Genomic DNA, 16,935 nt, shown 5'->3' on the forward strand with positions numbered 1-16,935 from the left:
GTGCTGTAGAAACATTACCCAATACTAGTATTTCATTCTACTCCATTGAATATCTTAATTTTTACTATTAGATTTAAGTCTATAAGCTATTTTATATTGTTATTCTCTTGTTTGTCAGCTTTTATTCCTCTGTCTTTGTTGTTGTCTTTGTTGCAACAGTGAAATTCTACATTCTGGGACAGATAAAGGTTTTCCTACCTTCACTATGTCTTGTGTCTTGTTTTTAAAGGGAGAGGATGGACCAGTTGGACAAAGAGGTGTTGCAGGAGAGGGCGTAAGTGTCACTTTAACATTATTTATTCTTGGCCATATGCTGGAAAGTTCTGTAGCCTTAGAGCTTTTGTCTGTAAATCTTCATAGTATAATCTAGAGGGATGTAACAATAACCAAAATATCGTGATATCGTATCATCAAAAGATTCACAATAATACCGTGGGGCGTCACAATATATCACATCACAAGTTCCTTTGCTTAAATACATTGTTTTACAGCTGCAATAACTAATAATCAGGAACTACATATCCCATGATTCCTTTCAGCGCAGACGACATGAATTAATATGTTTTTTACTTGAATTCTTCAGATTATGACAGTAATGATTCACAACAAATTCTTGTCAGGGTATTTTAAAAGCAAAATAGCATCCTGTCTACAATTATATCAAGCTCTTAAAAAAAATATCGCAATAAATATCGTACCGTGAGATGCATATCGTGATATTGGTGTACCGAGAGATCTGGATATCTTTACATCCTTAATAATCTATCTTGATCTTGATTTTGATTGCACTTTTATTGAACTTGGTATTGCATCTTGGTAATTTACACATTGTGGGACAAATAAAGTTTTTTCTTATCTTAAATAGTTCTAAATAATATTACTTAAGTTAATTAAAAGTATAGAACAGCACATCATTACTGTGTGGAGAAAAATCGAAATATTGGTGTAAAAATGTATTCAAAACAATGTAAAAAAAGCATCGTATAATAACTACACTTTAATTAGCCTCAATAAATCATGATTAAAAGTTTAAATCAAAATGAACAAATAATTTATTAAGAAGAATTCAAGGTTATAGTACAGTTGTTATAAAGTGTTACCAGAAATATACAAAACACTAGAATTTTTCATACTCAAACTCATCAGTGTCGTCTGCTCTGGTCATTAACTCAGGCCTTCGATCTTGTGAGTCAGACTAATAAGATTTGATACATAGAAAGTAGCCGTGGTGCTTGTGCTTAAGTCATAATGCATTTCCCTCATGAGAATTTGACTGCTCGGTCTTTGTTGTGTATTAATGGGCCGAGACACATCATGAGAACCAGTCATTGGAAGCAGCTTGTTAAGTCATTCAAAGACATTGCAGCACGTTTCATCATCACTCGAAGGAGAGGGAGAATTTCGATCTGCTGCTTTAGGATTTGTCTAGATTAGATTTCACATGCAGTTACTATCTGTGAACCATATGAGAAGAGTACTGCTTTTTTTAACATTCAGTCTTGTCTTTAATACCAATTTTTATAATCTAGACAATCTGGTCAAAAAAGAAAGAAAAAAAAAGTAAATTAGAAGCTCAATGTTGAATCGTGAATCTAGAACGTATTGTGATATTGTAACATTTTAGCTCAAAAATACTCAACAAAAGACGTTTTTCTCACAGTTTGAGGACTTTCACGTCAATTTAACTTTTCCGTCTTGTCTTATCTTAGGGTCCCAGAGGTTTGCTTGGTCCGAGAGGTACTGCCGGTCCTCCAGGGCAGCGCGTACGTATCTCCATCTGTCATTCGCTCACAACAATCACACGTTTTTCTTCTCTCAGTCCTAATGATTTGATCGGTCCCTGTAGGGTCTTTCAGGGTTGGACGGGCAGCCGGGTCCCAAAGGAAACATGGTGAGTATTTATTTAAGTTTTTGGGGGTTTATTTGGACATTTCTCCCTGGGGAAAAGCTGGCAGAGAGGATGTCCCAGCCGTGTGTCAAAATAACAGAGCTCATTTGTCAGGACCACCTAGGAATCACGCCTGCGGATGCGTATAAGTCAGTGGTCTTTAACCTTAATGTTAGGAGACAGCTCATAGCAATCAGCTAATTAGAGATGCAGAACACCATTAGACCTAAAGCAACACGTTTTAACTGTGTACCATAAAAAGACTAGTCAAAATATATAGCTTCTACACACATTACCCCTATTCCACCATCATTCTCTTCCTCTCCCAACTGTGAGTGGATGAAAAAAAAAACATGTACATAGACATTAAACAGCCTTAAACTCTTTTAAATAGGTTAACCATTCCCAAAGTATCATCACTTTTTCCGTACTAGAGATGCAACGATCCAGCTTTACCCATTGTGATACTAAAGCGCTAAGTATCTGCTGTTACCCAGTATCAGAAAACAGATGTAAAAAAGAATTTATTTCCTTAAAATAAAAATAAAATGAGAATAAACTGATCCAACTGTGTAATGTAGCTATTATCCCTCAAGTAAGTACAGAAGAAAAACAAAAAATGCAGGTGTTCCAATCAGAAAGAACAAGTTGAGGGTACTCTTGGAAAAAGGATCAAAACTTTAGACACAACGAAATCCAGGCTCTCCAAAGAAGTACAAATCACACGAGGAAAAATATTGTTAAAAGGCTTTTATTATGATGGCCAAAGCCAACATGTTTCGATCAAACTGGTTTTCATCAGGGCTAAATACAGAAGAACTGTGCATAAATAGAAATTCAAACATTATTAGACTGACTACAACCAGCAAATAGTCTTATTACATCAATTTACTTGTTCAACTAGAATATCGGCTGATCTGGTATTTGGAAACAGATGCCCAATCCAGCAAATTTTTCAGTATTTGGTGCCGATATCAGTCTCTAGATAGATACTAGAGATTGGTGCATTGGACATTCCTATACATATTGACTACAAACCAATAATTTAATTTAAACACCAGCCTATACAAATATACAACTTTTAAAGGGCCCATATTACTATATTTTCTGATCTATACTGTATTATATTGTTGTTTCCTCATCAAAACATACCTGGAGTTGTGTTTTGTTCCAGTTTCTCACATTGAAAACACCGTGAGATGTAATTTGATAAGACAGAAAGTGCTCCAATGTGTTTTTAAACTCCATACACCTTCACTAGAATCATTTGGATGATTTCAGCCCTGGAATTGATCATCTCTACTGAAGTAAAGGTTACTTAAAACTGCTTCTTCATAACATCACAAGGTGGAACAGAGCATTTTAAGGTTTGGAGATGTAGACAGATGTAGATAAAAGATTACTCAGACATGTGTGAATGAAACAAAAGACAACTCCAGGTATGTTTTTGAGACAGCCACAGCATTGTAACATGGCTTGAATCTTAGAAGAATCCATTTTGCTGTAATGTGGGACCTTAAAAAGATCTGCTAGCCTTGCTTCTTTGCGTCACCGCTCCTCTCTGGGAATTATGTTTATAGTATCGTCATTCAAACAGCTGGACCCTCCCACATGCTGTCAGTGTCTGTACAGGAAGAGCACCCCCGTTCAAACCAATGACTTACATTGTGTTTCTAATTAACGGCCCACAAAGTTTCAATTCACTGCAATTCCACAGATGTATGTAGCGGGGGATTAGGGAGACTCAGAAATACAATAAAATGTTCAATTGAAGCTAGAAGGCCCTGACTATGGATTTATCTGTTGTTTGTTGAAACAGCTGGAGCAGACTCCCCCCAAAGGTCAATGTTGTTAATGTTTTTTTACTTTGTGACGCGCTAAATCAAAGCAGGAAAGCCTAACAGATAAGCATTTCCAGTTAGGAGGATTAGTGGAATAAGAATGACTAAAACTCACCCCAAACATTGACTAAAATATTTTATGCACTATATTTGGTCATTTTGGAAGTAGGCGCCGTACCTGATTTAGCTCTTAAAAAACGTGAAAAACAGAACTAGTTTGCAGTGGTCTAATGTTACCTTATGCATTCTGAGCGTCCTAATTATTCACTCTGATGAGTTTCTAAACATTTTACAACACCCTCAGACAAGCAGAGCGATAAACCTAATGAGAACTAGCATGCTAACCGTGTACTTCCTGATTTCCAGACAGTAAATCACGTTAGAATTAGATCTAGAAACTATACTTTGTCCTCAAGAGCCACTTGTACAATATATCTGTACTGAAATGATAAAGCTGATGACAACAAGCATGCTAACCGTGTACTTCCTGATTTCCAGACAGTAAATCACATTATAATTAGATCTCGAAAGTATACTTTGGTCTCAAGAGCCGCTTGTACAATGTGTTTGACAAATTTTGCTCAGATACAAGGGGAAAAATTGGGTGCAGGACCTTTTAATGCACATCTTACTTTAGGTAGCAGCGGTAAGAATTTTCAGAAATCTGTATTTTTATTTAATTTCCTATCATCCAAAGCAAGTTGCGGTACATGAGTATATTTAAGCCCCATAGACAGCCCCTAACCTTGACTAATGTATGTTTTACTATTTTCCTGCAGCAGTAGAGCTCATATTACGTGTGTGATTCAGTGTTACCTGTAATTGTTTTATTCTATCTAAATCTATACAAAACATATGAATATAACCTTTATGCAATATTCAATTACTATATTAAGCCTTTCTTATTGTGAATTGCTGCTTGATTTGTTTCTGTGTTATGATTAGATATTTCATAACATAACTTACGAGTACCTGGACCAATTCAGAAATAAATACTTTGGCATAACACAACTCTGAGTATCTCTCCAACAGCTAAACTCATTTAATAGTTGTGCAAATAAAGTAGTGAATGGAGCTTTTGTAATGTTGCGTTCATTGTTTTTGACAGGGACCTCAAGGAGAGCCAGGTCCTCCAGGACAGCAGGGCATGCCCGGACCCAATGTAAGTTTCTGTGACTTTCTCTGTACACTGAAAAAAAAAGTACTTATAGTGGTTTAAATGACTTAAATGACAGACCATCTATTTTAATTTTAGTCTTATATTGAAATTATATTATTATTATATTGTTTTACTTGAGCTCAGCAGTCAAAGTCAAACAATTCCCATTCCCATAACTTTCCCATTAATTTTTACCACTGACTTTCCGAATAAAATTAAAATTAAGAGTTTAAAGAAATGCAGGCACTGCTTTTAAACAAAAAAAAAAAAAAAAATGCGTGTATTAATTATGTAATAGTTCATATTGTTTTACAAGCAGATTTTAAATAACATTTTAGCTGATTAGCCCTCAGTTTTCAACTTTAACCTTGTATTGACTCTATTCAAAAAGTCTATGGAAGAAATGAACGGGAAATTTACTTCAGGTAACTTGATGTGGACACTCACTGTTGAGCTCCATACCAATGTGCTGAGACAAAGGCATCTGAGATCAGGGAAACTACCCCCATTTAAATAGAATAATCTTGAAACCAGTAAAAAAAAAAGTATAAAAATCATATCATTATGGAACATAAATCTTAACAAAATGACTCCAAACAAAGAAAAAGTCTGCTTTGAAGCTGCTTTTGGCTTTCTTCTTGGCATTCATTTCACCAGAGACATTCTATTTTCACTTAAATATAACGTATATATGGAGTGATTACAGTGCCCTATACATTCCCACGGCATTTTAAATTACCCCAAACAGAATCAAACAGTATGTGATTATATGTATGTTACCATGACAAAACGTCTAGTCTTATGTTGAGAAGTGTTTGGGGTGGGACCATAAACTACTTATACTGCACTGCATTACTTTTATCTTACATATACATTCATTATAGCACATACCAGACAGTAGATTTCCCAAATTAAAGCAATCATGTGTTGTTTGGCAGTTTAATTACCTTAAATTGATCACTATGTAAATGTTATTCTTATGTATATCACATCTTGTTTATTTTATCTTCCATTATCTTACATTTAATTATATTGTCCTTCTAATCTTTTTTCTTTCAAGCAACCAACTTAAACCACAGTATGCAACTTTTAAGCCCAAAAATATTTCAGCGATCATTTCATTTTGGTGTTTATTGTGTATCTCCACAAACCTGAGCCCATGTATTATTGCAGTACAGTAATGTTACCAAACTTCAACAGTGACTCTTTGTCCGCACTTGTAAATAGTTCATGTAGTTTAATATAAAATGTCTGAAAAATTCCAAAGAAAGCTCATTGCGTTAGATTAGAAGACGGGGTGGGATTAAATAAATGTTCTTGTACCCACTCATTTTTGGGTAAATTTTTGTTGTTGTTATTTCTGCTAAGTTTTCATTAATGTTATATGTTCCATTGTAAAATAATGTATATTTCTTACTTGCCCAAAATAAATACATAAGTAAAAGAATGATAATAATAATAATAAAAAATAATAATAATAATATTTCACAGTATGGCATAAAATCTCAGTGGAGAATGTTCCGAAGTATGATTTAAAATTTCTATTTCCATGGAAACAGGTGAAGTTGCATACTGTACCTTTAACTTATAGCGTTGTTTGTTTGTTTTTTTTTGTACATAATCTTGAAACTCGATAGTAGATTTTCAATTTACCATTTATAAGGTTAAATTCAGTTGTAATGGTAAACACCAATAAACCAATTGAATCTCTACTGCTACTACCACCAGTACGACTATCAGACATAGAACCAAATCTTTGTTTTGCAAGTCTCAAGTAAGTCTCAAGTGTTTGACCTCAAGTCCGAGTCAAGTCCCAAGTTAAAGACAGGCAAGTCCAAGTTGAGTCTCGAGTCATTGGCCCATAAGTCCAAGTCAAGTCCAAGTAAAGTAAACCAAAGTACTTAGATTTTTGCCATGTATATGACTTTTAAGATAAATTGGTCTTAAAAAAGTCATAGCATATTCATATATGAGTATTTATCGAGTATGTAAGAGTTGTAGAAAATGATTTAGTTAATTTTTTCTTTCTAAATGTCTTGACAAAAACTTAGTGTGAATCATTACAGTCAGAACAGAAAGAAATCAGATTTTAAAATGCTAAAAAAGTCACAGGCCTCAAGTCCAAGTCGAGTCCCAAGTCTTAGTCCATTTTATCAAGTTAATTCTCAAGTCCTAAAAATAGTGACTCAAGTCTGACTCGAGAGCAAGTCCCCACCTCTGACTACTACTATTACCACTACTACGACTATTACTACTACTGCTGCTACTTCAACTATCACTAAAATTGCTGTATTTGACACATAATAATGATGATTGTCAACAGCGTATCACAAATGCAATTATATTTTATGGCAACTTTCTAGTCTTTTCTCAGCTCCACTGAAAGCGCATGGAACCAGGCCTAGCACAGTATCCTCTTAACCACATACAAATTTCCACTATTAAACATTTAGCACAAACTTAAGTGTCCAATTGAATGCCCTTTTTCCCAGGTGACAGTGCAGTCCTGCTGACAGCTATAACCCGGTTCCAACAACGTCATATTATTTGGAAACATTTACCAGACCTCTTCAGATTCACTCCGCAGGTTGAATAAATAACCTGTTCATCAAAGCTGGAACAGAATGTGATGCTTTCCAGAGTGCCCCATAAAATAATAACACCAGCCGATTTTGACTTTTTAATTTCTCTTCACAGGATTATTTCAAAAGCAACAAATTCAACTACTGGAGTTAGCACAGCTGTTTCTATTGTGCAAAAGTAGGGCACACCTATTGGGTCATTTGCAAAATATTTTCCAAAATGCCGCAGGTGTGTTGAATTTCTTCAGTCTTTAACTAGAAGTACGTGGAGTTATATCAAAATGGAAAAGGCAATTATTCATGTAAACCTATTTAAAGCTATTTATTAAACAAAGGCTGCAAAAATATCTAATTTGAAGTTAAATTAAACTCGCTGACTGTATAATTTTGACAAACTAGTGACAAAAGTTAGATATTTCTACGCTTTTGTGTTTCATCCTTTATTTTTTGTGCAATACTTGACCCTCAAACATAATATTTACAGGCAAATTAGTAGAGGTGGGCATAAGTTACGGTCAATTTGAAAATTGAGTAAATACACTACCGGTCAAACGTTTTAGAACATCTTAATTTTTCCAGTTATTTATTGCAATTCAAGTCGTGCAAGTCCAATGAAGAGCTTGAACTTGAGGTTAAAAAATAAATGAATAAAAGATACAAAACACAAGTCCAAGCTCTGCCAAAACTACCTCAGGAAAAAAGAACAAGATGGTAAAGCTTGAAAACATGGAGTGTCCAGCACAGTGTCCAGACTTAAACCCCATCGAGCTGGTTTGGGATGAACTGGACAGAAGAGTGGAAACCAAGCAACCTACAAGTGCCACACATTTATGGAAACTTCTGCAACAGATTTGGGAAGAACTTTCTGAAGAATATCTGATTTCTATTGTAAAAAGAATGAGCCACGAGTGTGTTTCAGCTGTTGTATCTGCCAAAGATGGACAATTTCATGAATCAAAAGTTTGGGAGACACTACAAAACTGGAAAAAGTGTAGTGTTGTAAAGCTTTTGATAGTGTAGTTGTATAAAAAAGGGAAGAAAATATGATGTACACTTCGAAATGAAGTTGAGGACATATGGGCAATGCATTTGGTCTTTCAGATGGATATATTTTATGTAGCTTTGACAGAGCCACTGTACCTTTAATAAAAGTTGGAACCACAGACTGTATAATGGACATAACTAACCCGCTTGCTGCCGGGATCCAAATAGGAATTGGGCATGTTTCCGACTCCATCGACTCTTTTCACTTAACATTTAAAAATTGTCCCCCTCTGTCTGTAGCTGCTGCAGTGAGCCTCATCATTTTGGTCTTCAAATGTTCATATTAACCCACTCAACATGATCCTGGTGTACTTAGTAAATATTTGTCTGTAAAAAAAAATTCCTAATATGGAACCGGGCTCTAAATTCGCTCTTATAATGGCCAGCCTCAGTGAGCTTCATTTGACTGGAGCTGAACACACACTCACTTAGTCCCACTGCTTTATACAGTCTATGATTGGAACATTACTTTTAGGTCTGTATCACAATGTAATGTGATGTTTTTTGAGATTATGATGGTAGAATTACTCAAAATTACAGGAGAAAGGTACTGCCAGGGTCATTTGGGCCAATTTTTGGCCCAAATTTTTGCTCTTTTGTAGAGAGTTTTGCAGTCATTTCACATTTATCTTACGCTACAAAAAAGTAACAAACATTTTATTTTTTATTTCTGCATTCATTGTCTCAGTTTAAGCACTTTTTCCAAATGTATTCCCTAAAAATGGTCTGAAAATTGTCACTGGATAATACAAAAAGCAAAGAAAGATACTCATTTGGTGTCAACACTGCTCAACCATATCCATAACAGCACAATTCCCACTTTCAAACTTTTCCAGCCCACACTTTAAACCACTTTTTGTAACTCTTTTCCTTTCTCTTTCAGGGTCTTATAGGTCCTCAAGGTCCGATCGGTCCTCCCGGCGAAAAAGTAAGTGGTCTTGAATTGCACTACTAGCTTCAAAACACCCACAAAATCTCTGTGCTCATGATAAGTGACTGTTGCAGAACCAAATTGCTTCTGCAGATCCACCGCTGTCAGGAATATAGGCCTCCAGAAGACATGATAGAAAAGCATTAGACTGGGCCTGGATAAGCACTTAGCTCCCATATTGTATTATTTTAGTGGTTTTGAGGATGGCTAATATTATTTCAAGCAGATGAATTTGGCCCTGCTTACATTCAAATGCATTTATTGCTGTTTTACGCAGGGACCTCAAGGTAAACAAGGACTGGCAGGTCTTGCTGGTGCGGACGGTCCTCCAGTAAGTATATGGTTATATTGTTCTGTTTTCTTTTTGTTTTAACATTGTAAAAACATTTATACATATTTAAATGGAACTAAACCAAACTGTGTGGTGTTTAATTAGCAATATTTACAGTTTCTAGTTCATTTTTGGCCACTTTAAAGCAACTCAAAAACCCCTAAATATAAGTTTGTGCTTCCTTCAGTGGCCTTTGCATTTTCAAGTAGTTGGTGACATCACACAAGACTGCCCCGATCACCGCTAAGTGTTTCTGATTATAAACATCTGGCTGCAGGGGTGGAGTTTGAAGTGTGGATACCTGTTAGACCAATCACACTGTTCCTTATACATGTAGACTCCGCCCCCTCCTCCTCTCTTGCTCTCTTCTCTCGTCGTCCAAGTGCTGCCCAGTTTAGCAGCTCTATTCGCAAGAAGGAGAAATAACAGTCTGGATAAAGTTTGAGCTAGAAACGCAGCGAAAGGGTTCAAAGTTATTGTGTGATTCTGATTAGAGAAGTGAAACTGAGTCTGGAATCGTCTGAGTGCTTTCAGACGAGTCCATAAATTACGTTAATGGAGCAAGCGTAAACGGCAGTGGTCTTGAAGATGTGAAAGTGTAATACCACGTGTGACCAGTAGGGGTTTGCCTGTGATTGCATGAGTATACGCTGCAAAAAACTAAATTGAGTCAAGTTAGGACACCTGCCCCCTAATCCTGACCCTTACTCTCTTTAGTACTTTGAGTGCTTTATTTGAAATGTGAGCAAAGTTTAAGTGTTTAGACCCACTTTAAGTCATTAATAAAGAGCTTTGCGAAAAACTAAAAATGTTTTTGTTTACAGGGTCATCCAGGAAAAGAGGGTCCAACTGGTGAGAAGGGAGCATCCGTAAGTATTTCCACTATATACCTCTCGTGGTACGATATTTATTTATTTATTTATTTATTTATTTATGGAGGCAAGAAAACTGAATATTCTACTTCCTCGTGAAATGCCTTGATAAAATTTAATCCAAAGAACTAAGATTTAAAAGTGCTTAGAACTGATATTTCTTCATGTAGTCTGCACTGAAATGGAGCAAAGGATCATGGTTTATGTAGTTCCCTCAGTTTTTTTAGCTATTGCTGCACCATAACTCTTAATTTAAGCAAAGAGACTTGTAATTTGATATATTGTGATGGCCCACAATATTATCGAGAGACTTTTGACGATACGATATCACGATATTTCCGTTATTGTTACATCCCTAGTACCAAAATTTACAAATAAAATACAGGTTTGAGCTAAATGAAGTTATTATTGAGTACTTGGCCAATCTGCCAAATTACAGTTTCTATTTTCTAAAAAAAAATATATCTGTTCAAAACATATATCCAAGTAATGTTTGTTTCTAAAATCCTGAAAGAAAACTACACACATTTTAGAAGTAGAGGTTAGACTACATTTAGCTTTAAATTCATATAAATGAGGCAGTGTAATTGTATGTATGGTGTGCCCAAAACTCAGCATACACTATACATAGAACTTACCAAGAGATTTTATGAGTTACTCAGCATTCTTAGGCTGGAAGTCCTTATTTCTGTACTTTTCTGGACATAGATTGCAACATACACCTATTAGTGATCTGCCGATATGTTTTTGTTGTTGTTGTCGTTTTTGTTTCTAGCCAATACTACAAATATTTGATATTTGTCGTGCTGCTGTGACCAATTTACTGATATATTTCGTTTTTTAAATTCATAGCAACAGCAACAAATATGTCTTAAATTGAAGTAAAGATCACAAATGAACTTTTCTATTTTGACTCACTCTTACATTTTCAAAATTGATATCGGCCAATAGCAATGTCCACAGATTATATGTCCTGTGATATACTGGCTATATGAATTCTTTTACATAAAAAAAAAAAGACAAATTAATAAACTTCTTTTTTTTCTCCTTTAGGGTAATCCTGGACCCCCCGGAACTATCGGCTACCCCGGACCCCGTGGTGTCAAAGTAAAACCCTCTACTCTCTTCCTCGTAATTTACATCGCATTTGAATTATCTTTACAACTTAATCACGCATTGTTTTTCTTTGTCTCTAGGGAGCAGATGGAATCCGTGGGCTTAAAGGTGGCAAAGGAGAGAAGGTACACACTACACCAGTCTGTTTACCCTACCCAATATGGCCGACAGATGCTGTTATAGAGAATTATAGATGCTTAACAATTGTAATTCCTAACTAAACACAGCTTCTTTGAATGGACTAAGTGGAAAAGCTCTTAAAAGCTCATCAGACTTACAGTAGGAGAGGCCCGTGCCAGCCAGTTCAAATGGAGCATAGAGCATTAACTGGAATGAGGCTGTTTCAATGGGAGATTTCACGCAATTGTTTCTTAGACTCGAGTTAAAATTACAAAAACCATTGCCACTAAAAGCACTCTCGCTGAAACGGTGCTTAATATAAAATAGTGATAATAATTGACTAAATTGCTCATTATTTGTAATCAAGGACAAATGTTCCTGTGTTCCGTTTATGAGATGTCATTTGGCTCGCTCCTTGCCATAAATGCGGCTGAATGTTATTTAATCTAATGAAAGAAATGCCTCAAAAATAAGGGAGGTATGTTGAAGGTTAAAACAAAATGCAAGAAAAGAAATTGTTGTGAATAATATATCATGGGAAGTTCAATATAAGCAATAACCTGTTTTCATATTTCACAATATTTTTGTCAATTAAGAAGATAAATATGCTTTAATGGGTCTATATTGCACTATTTTGGATTTCTGACATGTCTGGAGTTGTGTTTTGTTTCATTTACACATGTTGAACACACAAATCCAGCAAATTTAGGCTGTATTCTTTTCTCAAACTGAAAAATCTCTTGCAATGTCATTAAGTCGTAATACACAAAGCCTCTTTAAAACTACTCCAATCCTCGGTATCCTTGGACTTTCTATTGACAATCTCAACAAAAATATTCAAAAATAAAAGCAACATCTTAAGGTTATTGCAGAGTATCGCAGAGTTAAACAGTTCAAGTGAGGCTAGCTGTTAAGTACCTCTTAATCGCTGTTAAACTTGACACCAACACTAAATTACCTCACAAAATGAAACTAAGCATTTTGAGCTTTAGGGATGTAGACAATCTAATAATCTAATAAAAACATGTGTGACTGAAGCAAAAACACAAGCCCAGTTATGTTTTTGAAGAAGTAACAGCATTATAACTTGGCTAAAAGTTCAGATTTGTCAGTTTTGTGTAATATATGACCCTTAAATACTGATCATATTTAAAAGAGCGATTAATTATCTTAATGGGCCTTCCCTGGTTAAATAAATGTAAAATAAATAAACAAATTTACTAGATCCATCCACAAACCAGACCATAAATCCGTGTATCATTCATTTATTTGTTTTTCAATATAAAACTGAAAATGAGAAAACAAAAAAAACGATTGTATTCTTCATTATTTGTCTCCAAAAACAAAATGAAAAAACAGATAACAATTTGTTTTTTCCATTTTTAGATATTGTGTTTAAATGAATAATGGAAAAAACAGATAATGGTTTATATTTTCGTGACTTAAACTGTGATGCCGGACTTTTGTGTCGCATACGGACTGAACCAGGACTAAACGGGGTCTGACCAAACCGGAACCAGACCAAGACTGAGCCCGGGACCAGGACCATTAGTAAGACCAGGAACAGGACCAGGACCAAGACCGGGTCTGAGATCAGGACTTAGACTGGGACTAGACCAAGACTGAGCCCGGGACCAGGACCAGGAGTGAGACCGGGAACAGGACCAGGACTGAGACCGGGACTGAGACTGGGTCCAGACCAAGACTGAGACCAGGACTGAGGCCGGGACCAGACCAGGACCAGGCCGTGATTGAGACCGGGACTGAGAACGGGACCAGACCGGGATCAGACCGGGACTGAGACAGTGACCAGACAGGGACCAGACCGGGACCAGACCAGGACCAGACCTGGACTGACAAAAGGGTTTAGTCCTGGTTTAGTCCTGTTTTAGTCCTGGTTCTGTCCGTATGCGCCTGCAAAAGTCCGGCATCACAGTTTAAGTCACAGAAATGGGAAACAGCCATTATCCGTTTTTTCCATTATTTGTTTAAACACAAAATCGAAAATGAATAATGAAGAAAACAGTTTTCATTTTCTTATTTTTGATTTTATATTGAAAAACGAATGAACAAATGATACACGAATTACCATAGAATATATTGTTCGTGCAGATGTATTTGCTATAAGTACTGTGTCAGTTTGATCACTTATTTTAATAGTATCACGACAAAACAATGAAAAAAGTGATTAAATAATTGCTTAAATATGCTCATGTATTTATCACAATCATATCCAAACTACATAGTCTATCATGAGTCTAAAATCCGCTGTATCTGTTGGTGCTTTTAGTGTTGCTTTCTGAAGTTTCACCACCAGATGTCAGTGTTGTCGTGCATCTGATGAGGGCCGAGGAAGAAGGGAATAAGAGTGAAGTGGTCAAATGAGGCCATTTCTCTAGAGTGACCACAAGGTGTCAGTGTGAATATAGGCAACAGTCTCGACCAAACTGAGCTGAAATTAGTCACAGCACCATTATCCATGCATTTTCTTTTTAGCTTAGCCTATTAATAGCTCTACATCACTCATAATACATTTTTGTTTATTGGTAATATTTGCCTGCTCAAACTAACTTTACTTTTTCAACATAGATTTAGTTTTAGCATTTGTGACATTTGCTGAAAATTAAAAATCAGAAGTGTTTACTGTATATGTAAAGTTGTTGATTTATTCACAATTGCAGTTTCATATGAGGGGAAAAAAAAGTTTACGTTTGTGTTTTGATAGTTCTCAAGCCAATTATCCAATCAGAATGCAGAATTGTTTCACTTTTCACTTTGTTTTGCCAGATCCTGTTTTCAAAAATCCCAAAAGAGCTCTATATGATTGGATAATTTATTGACCTTTACTTATTTAATGTTATTTACTACTTGTACATATTCATATTTGTATATTTGTACTTTATTTGACACTTGTATTGCTTTCTTTACTACTTTAATCATAATGTCTAAGTGTGAGTCTTTTTATTTCTTCACAGGGAGAAGATGGATTCCCTGGATTCAAAGGTGACATGGGTCTGAAAGGAGACAAGGTGAGTGCTAACATTTACTGCACTGTTATTCCTCGGGGCCGTGTTGTTTAGCTGTGGGTGGCTTTGTTTTGACCGCAGGGCGAAGGAGGAGTGCAGGGACCCAGAGGAGAAGACGGACCAGAGGGACCCAAGGGCAAATCCGGACCCAACGGAGAGGCGGGACCTATGGGATCAGCTGGAGAAAAGGTGAATTGTTGAATTTAGTTTTACTGTAATATTAGACCTAAACAGACAATTTACTGCATCAAATATTTCGATGCAGTAACTAAATGTATCAATGCAAGATGTATTTTTACTCAAATAATCATGTTATTATCAAACCACTGACTTTACCCAATGTAAAAATGTCATGTGTAACAACAAATACAACATCGATATCAGTACTAAAGAGAAAAAGCGAAGTACTGCCTTTTTAGAAGTAAAATTTTAATGGGATTACACAAGTTTTGGTAAATTATCCTTTAAATCAGGGGTGTCAAACTCAAATTCACAGAGGGTCAAAATTAAAAACTGGGATTAAGTCGTGGGCCAAACTAAATATTTATTGAAAAATTTCAACAACATCTGCAGGTTTTCTCTTCTTTCGAGATATGTAATGTTAAACCTTTTCTTATTGAAATTAATCTTTAATAAAAGTTTTGCTTAAACATTGAATCCAGAACAAGCAGAATATAAAATAATAACAACATTTTTAATAAATCATGTAAACTAATACATAATTGATATGATCTCGTGGGCTAAATTGAATTATATTGCGAGCCAAATTGTCTGATTTAAATAATCCAATTGGATTTAATGCTTACAGCGGCATTGCTAGTCACTAGAAAAGCCCCTCTGACCTCTCCAAAGATCTTACAAACTTTATTTATTTGAAATGTTACACAGTGAGGCTTTAATCATAATTATACATTTGTTTTCTGTTACAAAAGACAAACCTAATACATCTGCCTTTTTGCTCTTGCTGATGTGAGATTACAACGTATTTATTGCGATAATCAAGCAAAAATATAGTTTACATTTTTATTTCTTATCCTAAACTTACATTTAAAGAGCTGCGTTCGGGAAAAGTTAGCCGTAGTTTCTAGTTAGTAGTAGTTTCTTTCTCATTTTGAAGTTTGTGTGTTAGTATTCTCCTTATTCCTTCACTTGTACGACAGTCTGTTTAATTGGCCCAACGTGTCCTCTCTGGGCTTTGATCATGACACATAGGTTTTGAGTTACTCTTTGGTCCAATATTATTCACCCCATTCATGACAAATTACAGCTAAAGGTTACAGCTTGTTCCTGTGCTTCGGATTAAAACATGGAGATAAAAGTGATGTCTTCTAGTAGAAATATTGCTTCATGAATTTTCTGGGAGAGTTGTGATCAATATATGCCCGGGTTTTGTACACAGGAGGTTTCAAGCTAAACTATTATTTAAACTAAAAGAAATATATTGGGAAAGGATTTAGACATGGGCAAAAAATATAGGTTGACTAATGCGAGGAGGTACAGCCATTAACGAAGGTAGATTAAAACATGATTTATGATGATAAGATATTAGAACGGCCAGGTTACTGCATTTGTAACAGAATGCTAATCTCACATTTAAAACAAATATAAAAATCAACATCTCAAACTGTGTTAAAAGCCACAGAGAAAAGGTGCGTGTTACGACTTTAAATCTCAAAGTGACTCAGTAATTATCAAGATTTATCATTAACCATTGAGTTTATACGGCGCCTTTCAAGACAACCAAAGCGTTTTAAAGACCATTATTCATCCACTCCACTCTCGGTGATGGTAAAATACTATTGTAGCCGTAGCTGCTCTGGGGCAGACTGACAGAATCAGGGCTGCCAATCTGTACACAAAAAGGAAAGAAATCTGCACTACAGTTCATTGAAGCTCCCAATTTTTTTATTTCAATGACACCACAATGTGACATTTCGGGTCAAGTCCTTCTTCAAACAAGAAAGGTTAAGGTTAGACTAAATCTTTTATTCCTTCTGCTTTTAAATGGAAAATAAATTTGCTATT

The 16,935-nt window shown here is 35.6% G+C and overlaps 1 protein-coding gene across 1 annotated transcript in view; it reads left to right on the plus strand.

The window, feature by feature from the left end:
- Positions 1-16,935, plus strand: part of LOC110153471 (collagen alpha-1(XI) chain-like) — a 214,237-nt gene that overhangs the window by 96,937 nt on the left and 100,365 nt on the right. The window contains 11 exon segments of the mRNA XM_020917373.2: positions 230-274; positions 1,710-1,763; positions 1,847-1,891; positions 4,838-4,891; positions 9,398-9,442; positions 9,723-9,776; positions 10,601-10,645; positions 11,702-11,755; positions 11,845-11,889; positions 14,860-14,913; positions 14,992-15,099. Of these exon segments, the coding sequence (XP_020773032.2) occupies positions 230-274; positions 1,710-1,763; positions 1,847-1,891; positions 4,838-4,891; positions 9,398-9,442; positions 9,723-9,776; positions 10,601-10,645; positions 11,702-11,755; positions 11,845-11,889; positions 14,860-14,913; positions 14,992-15,099 (603 nt within the window).

This window comes from Boleophthalmus pectinirostris, unplaced genomic scaffold, assembly GCF_026225935.1.
Source record: "Boleophthalmus pectinirostris isolate CB_2022bp ecotype Guang Dong unplaced genomic scaffold, ASM2622593v1 HiC_scaffold_16, whole genome shotgun sequence".
Classification (NCBI taxonomy): Eukaryota; Metazoa; Chordata; class Actinopteri; order Gobiiformes; family Gobiidae; genus Boleophthalmus; species Boleophthalmus pectinirostris.